The sequence below is a fragment of the Oryctolagus cuniculus genome, chromosome 13 (assembly GCF_964237555.1).
Source record: "Oryctolagus cuniculus chromosome 13, mOryCun1.1, whole genome shotgun sequence".
NCBI classification, from domain to species: domain Eukaryota; kingdom Metazoa; phylum Chordata; class Mammalia; order Lagomorpha; family Leporidae; genus Oryctolagus; species Oryctolagus cuniculus.
Window position 1 is genome coordinate 44,690,901 of NC_091444.1, and position 11,077 is coordinate 44,701,977.

Sequence of the window (11,077 nt, forward strand, 5' to 3'; positions counted from 1 at the left end):
TATATAGAGACTTTAAAAAAAAGAAATAAATTGTTCCTTAGGACAGAGATAGAGAAACTTTCTATACAGTCAGCAGCAGATTGGGTTTAAGGTGTGTAACCTTCAGCAAGTTTCTTAATCGTTCTTGCTTGGCAACAGCAGCCCTTCTCATGGGCCATTGTATATTGTAACAAATTGTCTTATTGCCTGCCTTTTCTCACAGGGTTGTTGGATTAGTAAGTACATGTGAAGGTCCTTGACTAGTCAGATTCTGCCCCATACTGTTCAAGCATTTCATATTTTTATTATTTTTAAAATCTTCAAGCCAATGCTGAATCCTATTGATTTTTCATCTTCACTCATGTATTCACTTGTGTAGAAAAACCTTAGGCACTTGAATCTAAAACATATAAAAGAATGTCTAGAACAGAGTAATTTTTTTCATGAAGGAGATAGCACTTAGAAATCCAAAACTAATCATTGCCGCTGAATGTTATCAAAGGAATTCAGTAACTGACGTATGTTAGACCTCATTTCAGGATTTTAGATACCTAAAAGGACTGTATTTGAAGAAACCTGGATTAATGCCTGTATTCCCTTTGCTGCAGGGTTCTCAAGGAGATCAGAGGACTGATCGCTCTGCCCCTGCCCGTTCTGCTTCCCAGGCTGAAGAAGAACCTTGCTTGGAACCAGCAAAGAAATCCCAGCACCGGTCTTCCTCCTCAGCCCCACACCACAACCATCGCAGTGGTACAAGCAGAGGCCTCTCTAGGCAAGAGACATTTGACTCAGAAACCCAGGAGAGTCGAGACTCTGCCTATGTGGAGCCGAAGGAAGATTATTCCCATGAACATGTGGACCACTATGCTCCACACCGTGACCATAATCACCGAGATGAGACCCACAGGAGCAGTGACCACAGACACAGGGAAACCCGGCACCGTTCCCGGGACATGGATCGAGAGCAGGACCACAATGAGTGCAACAAACAACGAAGTCGTCATAAATCCAAGGATCGCTACTGTGACAAGGATGGAGAAGTAATATCCAAAAAACGGAATGAGGCTGGGGAGTGGAATAGGGATGTTTACATCCGCCAATGACTTGTGCCCTTTTGTGTTTTTTTTTTTTAAGTCTTGTATAAGCGCACCCTCAGATGAAATCTTTGGGGTCTACATTGAAATCATATGTGATCTGTCTTGTGTATTTTGTATTGCTGTTGCTCAAATAGCAATAGCATGAAATAGAGTATTAATATACTTTTTTTTTCTTTTTTAAGTGCTATATAAATTGGCCTGGTACAGCTGAATTCACAAACTGTGTTGGGTAGCTGCCACTTGAACAAAATCTGTTGCCACACAGGTGATTAGCGTTTCAAGAAACATAGTTGATCCATCCAGCAAGCCAGAATCAGCACAGATAAGTGGAATTTCTTGTTTCCCAGATTTTTAATACACAGATACCTTATTTGCATATTCATTTATTCATGGACCACTGTTTCTTGCTTGTACCTCTGGCTGACTAAATTTGGGAACAGATTCAGTCTTGCCTTACACAAAGGGGATCATAAAGTTAGAATCTATTTTCTATGTATTAGTACTGTGTACTGTATAGACAGTTTGTAAATGTTATTTCTGCAGACACCTTATTATAATTATATATAATATATATATATACAATCAGTTTGATCACACTATTTTAGAGTCTTAATGCCAAGTCAGCAGATTTGCTTTATGAATTACAGGGACTAGAAATACCCACATTCAGGAAATTTGTAATAACATTGTCTAGACACCTATCCCCACTCTAATAGAAAGTCTGTATATACTGTAAATATGTGTGATTGCTTGACTTGAAAAGATTTGATTTCTAAATGTTATACCATCCTGTAAGTTTATAATTTTGACCATAAATTATGGCAAATATACCAAACTCCAAAGGTTGTTCTACTCCATACAGTTCACACTAATTGTGACAAACACATTCTTAGTAGCTAGTGTCTGTTATAGTCACTGCACTGGAATATGAGCCGGAACCCGCTGTATGCACGTGCGTGTGTGTCTGTATGTAAGAGTGTGCACGAGTGACCGGTTGAAATAAACTCAAATGCTGAAGACTAGTGAAGAAATTAGAGACTGGTCTCTAGAATTCCAGCCACCTGGCTTTGTATTTAATTGTGCTATGTGTTGCTTTAACAATCAATCCATCAAGCAGTCAGGGAACGTGAGGAAGCTTGCTGCCAAAGTAACTAGGAAAGCATTCATGCGCTGGTCCTTGTTTTTGCTCCTAGAGAGTGAAAATACAGGCGACTTTTACTGTGAGTGTTTCACTGGAAATGTACAATCTTTGTGTGTCAGAGTATTTGTTTTAGTAAGAAACGTTTACACAGCTTGTGGACTTACTTCATAGGAAAATAAATTTTTATAACTTCTCCCACTTTATTTTCTAACCTTGCCTATTGTTCCTGTTTATTTCCCAATTACCTATAATTCTCCCCCACCCAACTTAAACAGTTTCATTGTTTGTGAGAACCCAGGAAGTGCTTCTTAAAACCAAAGTTTCTGTTGTTCAGAATTAACCAGGGCAAAATGGGTAACTTGAAGTGAATAAATTGTTAAGAATGTTTCATACACTAGATATCTACTCGTAAGAGGAATCTAGAACATACTATCCCCACACCTCCAAAGCACTGCTGTATGAAGCTTACAATGTTATTAAGTGTACATTTTCCTCTAGTTACTACTGGATAGGTAAACCAGTATTAGGTGTGCAAGTACTCAGCACCTGAAGTTTGTCCCGGGAAAATGCTTATCATTGCCTACTTCAGATCTGTATCTTAATTTATTTAACAAAATAGTTACCGTGAACTCTTGTTTTGCTACCTTATCTCAGTTTCTTCCTGAATGACTTACATTTAACCAATTTCCCCCACCCCCAAGAAAACTGTTTTAAAACTGTATTACAAACACAGTATTTTAACAGTTAATATATGAAAAATATGCCTCAGATTCAGTCTATTTGTTAATTAGCTCTGTACTAATTTTTGACAATTTTTTACAAATTGAGAAACTATTCCAGTCAAAACGCTTTCATAAAATATTTGTGATCAGCTTTCATCAGGCTGATCACTAGTCCAATCCTTTCCTACATATGTACTTATCCAAATTAATGACTTTGGAATATTTAAATTCTTGAAGTATAACTGGTAACTACCTTACTTGCTGCTATCATTAATCCCTTCCAAAGAACTTAGTTTTCCACTTTACTGTGGAAAATATTAGTGCAAATCAAAGTAGTCCTCAAACACCAAACTGAAGGATTTGACATAACAGCATCTATACATGAAAACTGTATAGTGGTCATATGCATAAACAGTGTGCAGTCAATTTGGAAATGAAGAAATCATCCCAAGAATAGAGGGATATTTACTGACTTGTGGAATGTAAAATTATAGTCTCTTCACACAGCAAAGGCTTAATCGTAGTTGTAGAATCATGACTTTTGTAGTCAACTTAGAAATGCTGGAAATGTACTGAATAGTTCTTTGTTATAACCATTTCAGGTTTTCCTATGCTCTTTCTCTACTGCTCATTTAAGTTACTGTTACAAAAAGGTGCTGCTAAATGTAGGATGTCTTAGTCTTTCTGTATTTTGGGACAATGCCACATTTTAACATGGTCTGCTATGCATTCCTGTTAAACAAACATTCACTGTCAGCCACACTGAACTGTTCAACAAACTTGGTTTAAAGTCATTCATATAAAACAAATAAAGAGCTGGCTTCTGCACTGTTTACTATTAGTATTAATTGACATTTTAGGAATGATTCTTGGAATTGAGAATGTTCCATACTGAACACCACTTGTGCAGCATCTTCCTTACAGGCAATGTTGATCACTTGTCGTTCCTTTAGTAATCTTCTTGTCATACCTAATTTGGGAAAAAAGATGGCACAAGGTAGGTAAGTTTTTTTTTTTTTTTTTTTTTTTAAGAGTTGAGTTACAGCAGAATAATCTCCCTCCTACCTTAATTTTGCAAGCAAAACAACCTTGATTCATATTTGTAATTATACTCTTACCTGATTTTGAGGATAAATTTGACTCCTGTCCTTTCCAATTATGTACTAAGGTGATGCTAGTAGTTCTAGGTGTAGTCATCCTATTAAAGTAAGAGTCACCCTGTTAGAAAATAGGTAACTAGGTGGCAAAAACCAAACAGATGATTCAGGAGCTAAGTTATATTTTTATTTGTGCTTCGTTTTGCTATTTAAACTAAAATATGACACAGGGATCTGAGGTAAAATGTGTTAAATTTAAATACATTTTTCTGTTTCACAGAAATAACTGTTAACACTAAATGTTAAGATACAAATGTTCGCCTTTCCCTGATTTTTCCATTTTATTGCATTTTTCTTTATATTTTTATATCCCTTAAGATTGTTACTTTTTTTTTTTTTTTTTTAAATTTGAGAGACAGATGTGGAGGTGGGGACTGGATGACTCTGACAAAGGCCAGGGCTGTGCAGAGCTGGAACCAGGAAGTCAATCCAGATCCCCAACTACTTGACCTGTGATCTGCTGCCTCCCAGGATCTGCATTAACAAGAAGCTGGAATCAGAAACCAGAGCCAAGTGTCAAACCCAGATACTCTGACACTGATATTGGCAGGCATCTTGTCTTAACTAAAAGCCCACCCCTACATATGTGCTTTCTTTTCCACTTTGCATGATTTTTCAAAAGGAAGAAATCCACTGAAAATTGTTCAGCCTTCCCATTTTTTTTTTTTATTTGACAGATAAGAGAGACAAAGGTCTTCCTTCCGTTGGTTCACTCCCCAAATGGGCGCAGTGCCGATCCGATCCAAAGCCAGGTGCTTCTTCCTGGTCTCCCGTGTGGGTGCAGGTGCCCAGGGACTTGGGCCATCCTCCACTGCCCTCCTGGGCCACAGCAGAGAGCTGGACTGGAAGAGGAGCAACCAGGACTAGAACCCGGTGCCGCAGGTGGAGGATTAACCAAGTGAGCCACGGCGCCAGTCCCCGTCCTTCCCATTTTTAATATGCAAAGTTTTCTGCTATTTTGCTGGCATCAATAATTTACAACAGTACAAGTTTGTTGTAAGGCTCATTTTCACCCATTTTTATCCTAGCTTAGCAGTGGGCATGAATAACAATGTGTTTTGTGGAGTTGCTTAAAAGTCTGGGGAGGTACGCTGACCCCTGGAAACAAAAATACCATAGGTAAACAGTGTTTCTCTCAGTCAAATGATGCTTCCTGGACAAAAGGCAGACTGGCAAATTTAGAGTCAGTACTTAGAGAAAAGTTATTTTAAGTTCCCCCAAGATTTAAGTATGTGATTATCTGCTCGGAAGCACTGACAGAAAGAAAACATAAGGTCTCTGCCCACAGGATGTTTCCCAAGTGTGAGGTTCGTTTAGGGGCATGGCTAGTAAACTAGAATGACAGGGTGTTAAATACCGTGAGAACAGACATGCAGCCTTGAGATGTACAGAGAAAAAAGTGCCTGACCAACCGCAGAGAAAGGGGATCCAAAAGGCTTCTTCAAATAAGAGCCCATTTAAAGATCTTACCTGATCCAAGAGACCCTCTAACCATTACTAATGGAATAAAGTTAGGAGGAACTTCCCAAAAGAAACCTATGAGGAAGAAAAGAAACTATCAGGCAGTTGTTTACTGTTGTCCTTTTAATTACTGGATTATCTGAATGAAAGCTAACCTGTTTGAGGTATTTAACCCCATATGAAAGACTACAAACTACAACTAAATAATAGGTAATTCAATAGATTCTTATCTGGAAAGTAAATAGAATAAAGGAAGCCCAGGCCTGTATTTAAAAAAATAAAAATAAAAGCAATCACATTGGCCACTCTAAGGGGATGTTTGATCTATCACAGGCACAGAGGCCCTGTATGACTTGGGTGTCTTGCAAAACTGTGCTAAGTAGAATAACAGCAAGCCCCAGATGGAAGGGACAAGCCAGTTCCCAGCTGGCAGAAGCTGGTTTTCTCATCACTTGCATAATATGTGCTCTAGTAGATGATAAAAATTACCCAAATTGTGGAATAGTCTGATTTTTTAAATCTATAAAGTAAAAAATACTCCATTTACTTTTCAGTTTAAAATCAGGATGAAAACTGAATATAAAGCAGACTGACTATACATTGAAGAGATCTAAACTTCCCTTCAAAGTGTTGATTTAGGGGCTGGCACTGTGGTGTAGCAGGTAAAGGCATCTCTTGCAGTGCTGGCTGCTCCACTTCCCATCCAGCTCTCTGCTATGGCCTGGGAAAGCAGAACAAGATGGCCCAAGTCCGTGGGCCCCCGCACATGCATGGGAGACCTGGAAGAAGCTCCTGGCTTCGGATCGGTGCAGCTCCAGCCAATTGGGGAGTGAACCAGCAGATGGAAAACCTCTCTGCGCCTCTCCTTCTCTCTGTGTAACTCTGACTTTCAAGTAAATAAATCTTTTTTTTTTTTTTTAAGTTGATTTAGAAAATAGGCAGAGAAAGTCAAGCAAAACACTTAACCTTTTTCATTTGCCAATAACTGTGTTAAGACTTCCCAAAGAAATACAATTTCAGAACTTGGGAATAGAAACCAATTATTTTTATAAACATTAAATATTGTATTTCATTCCTTTTATGAGATTCAATAATTTTAACATTAAAAACTATGTATATTCTTTACAGTTTAAAACACAAGAGCCCAAAAGAGAATGTTCCAGACATCTATAGGCATCTCCTTTTCATTATACTGTTCTTAATCCAGGATGAAAAATTTCTCTTAAAAACACAGAATGTAACCCTATAGCACCCCCCACTGTGTTCTTCATCCCTGGTCAAACCACTGGCAGCCTTTCTGTTTCCTAAGCAACCATTCCATCATTCAGTTGGCCCAACACTGTGGGGGAAAAAGACGACAGCAAATGCTTGACATTTTGATTTCGGAAGATCCTTCTATGTGTTTTTGCATTTTACAAACTTTGCAATAAAAAAACCAATACAATCCTTATTTGCCAGCCAAATCATGTCTTCCATTCTGGCGTTTTTAAAGGAATCAATGTCAGTGTCCTGCAATGGCACAACAGATGGATCAAATCGCTGCAGCTGTTTCAATTGTTCTAATGATAGGCCAGCTCCCACCATTCCTTCTCCTCCAATTAGGGGTTCCTGTTGGGAGAAAATTAATATGAATGAACATCCTATAATTAGTAGGCCTCATACAGTGTAAATTAAAAGATGAATTAAGTTATATCTACACATCTTCTGAAAAAAGAAAAATGAGTACATACCTTTTATTTTTGTGGAGTGTACCTGCTCAGTACGGGGGAAAGCAGTATTACATGTTGATCTGATGATACAGTATACTCATTGGCTTACCTACTTGTCAAAAGGACTGAGCTTCCTAGTCAGAAGCATAGAGATGCAAACTGCAGCTGGGTCACATTTCAGTTGTATGACCTTAAGCTAGTAATTTTACCTAGACCCATTTCCTCATTAAATACTCAATTCTGAGGCTTAATGAAAGCATGAGTATGGCTGGCATAAAGCAGGCACTCATGATATGGAACACTATTACCAAGAAAGCAACAGATAACATTCAGCTTTTTTTCTAAAACTGCAAAAGATGTTTCTTAGACATCTAAGATGCCACTCTCTGATCAGTTTGTTGTTTATGTTTATAGAAGTCAAAACATTAGAAAAAGGGACACATAAATTAAGGCTACATCAGTTAATCTGAAGGATCATAGTATCATAAGAAATTGAATGATTCTTAGAAACTACTACTGCAAAAGATCCAAAATTCTAACTTCATATAGTTTATTATCCTGTAGAGTGAAGGGTAATACACTCTTACTTCTTTTAGGTATATATTCACTTCCAAGTAAATTCTGAAGTCTTCCTTTTATTTGCAATATAATCAGCTTAATTTCTGAATCTAAAATCTACCTCTGGATTGTTTTTATTTATTTATGTATTCTTACTACCTCCCAGAATTATCTATGGGAAGGTACTAAAGTATCTGCTCAATGTATATGAATGAACATGAAAATTACTGTAGATTTAAACTTAATTCCAAACATCATGGGCTAAAAAATTGGATTCTACAGTCCTAACAAAAATCAAAACCAAAAGTTAAACTAATACTGGGTAAAACAAAGTATAAGAAAGCTTTTTATATAATAAAATATAAATCAGTACTAATCCTGAATTACATTTTCCTCTCTTGGCTGGTCTTATGATATCTCACATATACTAAAGTTGGTTTGGACTCTAAGTACTCAACCTTTTGCATATCACAGAAATAAATAGGGCTTGGAAAGAAAAATTATTTGGAACAAAATGCTGAGAAACATAAATAACAGCTACAAGTGGAATAAATATGCAACAAAAATATACCAAGCTCTGCGCCATTTCAATGTAATATAAAGGAAGAGAGAGGAAAAACTGTCAGGACATGTAAAAGCCACAATGAACAGCCTAAAATGGATCTGATTAGGGAAATAGTCTTACTTACTACACTATTTGTTTCAGTAGTTTTACTTGACATTATTTCTTCATATGATACTTTGCGTATATCATCATGCTTCATTTCTGCGAGTTACTGGATGATACACAGAAAAATGAAAATATTCTTACCTGGGGCTGAAGCTGAAGGCAAGGAAATGTGGCGAGGGCCCAGGCGACTTGCTCTTCATTTTCTGCCAGTGTCACCGTGCATGTGCTGTATACCAGCACGCCCCCTGGCTTCAGCAGCTGAACTGCCTGAAGAAAACTACGATCAGACCATGCATACCACAAGATCCAATCAATAGCCAGAGGGATTTTATAGCATCGATACTTTTCAAGTATTCCAGATAAACCAAATGTTCTTTATAATAAGGGTCCCTTCTCCAGTTCGAGCAGTACTTGCATTATAGACTAACTTGGAGCTGTCATACTTCGTATGAATCATTCCATGCCATTAGATACCATTTTTATGCTGAAAACACAAATTTACTTTTAGGCCAGACTTCCTTTCTGAATTTCATACTCATATCAGTTGCTTTCTCAACATTTCTCAACAGAAGTCTTTCTTCCTTAAAGATGTCCAGGCCCAGACGTTTGATATCCTTTATGCCTCTCTTTCTCTCACCCTCGTCATCCATCCGCAACCTCTACTAGTGGCTTTACCTTCAAAATATATCCAGAGTGGTCGGTGCTGTGGCAAAGCGGGTAAAGCCGCCGCCTTCAGTGCCAGCATCCCATGTGGGTGCCAGTTCAAGTCCTGGCTGCTCCACTTCTGAATCAGCTCTCTGCTATGGCCTGAGAAAGCAGTGGAAGATGGCCCAAGTCGTTGGGCCCCTGTACCAAGGAGGGAATACCTGGAAGAAGCTCCAAGCTGTGGGTTGGCAGAGCTCCGGCTGTTGTAGCCTACTGGGAAGTGAACCAGCGGATGGAAGACCTACCTCTCTCTGCCTTTCCTCCTCTCTCTCTCTTTCAAATAAATAAATAAATAAATCTTTAAAAAAGATACCCAGAATTTGGCCACTTCTCACTACTACTACTGCTATAATTCTGGACCAATGCTTTTTATCTTTTGTTTGGATTATTCATTCCAATAGTCTCTTATTTCATCTACCTGCTTCATTCCCTGCCTTCACAATCTACTCTCAATACAGTACCCACAGCAGTCCTTTTAAACTTTCCACCTTTTTTTTTTTTTTTGAAAGCTTTTATTTAATAGGTACAGCTTTAGGAATATAGTGGTTCTTTCCCCCATACCTGCCCTCCCACCTCCTACTCCCTCTCCCATCCCATTCTTCATTAAGATTCATTTTAAGTTATATACAGAAGGCCAACTCTATTCTAAGTGAGGATTTCAATAGTTTGCACCCACACAGACACACAAAGTATAAAGTACAATTTGAAGACAATAAACTTTCCACTTCTTGCATCATACCCTTCAACTGTCTTTCATTATCACTTACAATCAACACCAAAGTCCTTGAAAAGGCCTTTAAGAACCTAACTAGGGGCTGGCACTGTGGCGCAGTGGGTTAACACCCTGGCCTGAAGTTCGAGACCTGGCTACCCCACTTCCGATCCAGTTCTCTGCTGTGGCCCAGGAAAGCGGAAGATGGCCCAAGTCCGTGGGCACCTGCACCCATGTGGGAGACCTGGAAGAAGCTCCTGGCTCCAGATCAGCATAGCTCTGGCCACTGCAGCCGACTGGGGAATGAACCAACAGATGGAAGACTCCCCCTCCCCTTCTAACTCTTTCAAATTAAATAAATAAATAAATATTTACCCAAAAGAAAAAAAAAACACCTAACTAAACAAGTCTTGTTGCATGTCTAACCTCCCTTCCCCGTACCTCTTATGCTTGCTCATTCTGCTTTACCAACACTGGCCACCTGCTGTTCCTGGAACATGTAAGGCACTAGCACTTTAAGATGCTTGCCAGCAGCTTGGGAAGCTCTCCTAATCCTCTGCATTGCTTGCTCCTTCACAGTCGTCTTTGTTTCTTGTCACCTTTTCTGCAACACTCTTCCTGACTACCCTATGCAGAACCCCAACAACTCCAATCCAGCACTCCTATCCCACCTGCCTTTTTCAGTTTGTTCTGTAAGTCAACAGCATCACTGTCTCGTGTTACATAACTTCCTCATTTATTTCACCTCCCAAGTTAGAACAGAAACCTCATGAATAAAAGCATGGATTGTCTGCTTTTTCACTACTGTGTGGTCAGCGTCTAGTATAGTCTCTTGCAAAGAGCATGTACTCAATGAATATGAGGTATCTTCATAAAGTTCATGAAAAATGTCCACTAATGAAAAGCCACGATACACGGATTTCAAAAAGTTTTGCATCAAAATAACCTTATAACTCCATTTTTCCACAAACTTTTTGAAGTATACTTTGTATGAGTAGGAAACAAGGTGCTGTGCTAAAACAAACATGTTCCAAATATTTAAAGTTCATCTTTTTAAAGTCCCAGGTTTTGCCGGCGCCATGGCTCAATAGGCTAATCCTCCGCCTAGCGGCACCGGCACACCAGGTTCTAGTCCCGGTCGGGGTGCTGGATTCTGTCCCAGTTGC

The 11,077-nt window shown here is 38.8% G+C and overlaps 2 protein-coding genes across 23 annotated transcripts in view; one reads left to right on the forward strand and one right to left on the reverse strand.

The window, feature by feature from the left end:
- Positions 1 to 6,464, forward strand: part of CACNB2 (calcium voltage-gated channel auxiliary subunit beta 2) — a 510,382-nt gene extending 503,918 nt beyond the window's left edge. For 17 of the 18 annotated variants that reach the window (XM_051820340.2, XM_051820339.2, XM_051820342.2 and 14 more), the window contains one exon: positions 588 to 6,464. In XM_051820340.2, coding sequence (XP_051676300.1) covers positions 588 to 1,082 — 495 coding nt within the window. In that variant the 3' untranslated portion in view covers positions 1,083 to 6,464. 18 annotated transcript variants of the gene reach the window in all.
- A 116-nt stretch (positions 6,465 to 6,580) lies between these two features.
- NSUN6 (NOP2/Sun RNA methyltransferase 6) overlaps positions 6,581 to 11,077 on the reverse strand; it is a 70,903-nt gene continuing 66,406 nt past the window's right edge. For all 5 annotated transcript variants that reach the window (XM_070055470.1, XM_017347746.3, XM_070055469.1 and 2 more), the window contains 2 exons: positions 8,636 to 8,761; positions 6,581 to 7,165 (listed from right to left, as the gene is read on the reverse strand). In XM_070055470.1, the coding sequence (XP_069911571.1) occupies positions 6,953 to 7,165; positions 8,636 to 8,761 (339 nt within the window). In that variant the 3' untranslated portion in view covers positions 6,581 to 6,952. The remainder of the gene's footprint in view (positions 7,166 to 8,635; positions 8,762 to 11,077) is intronic.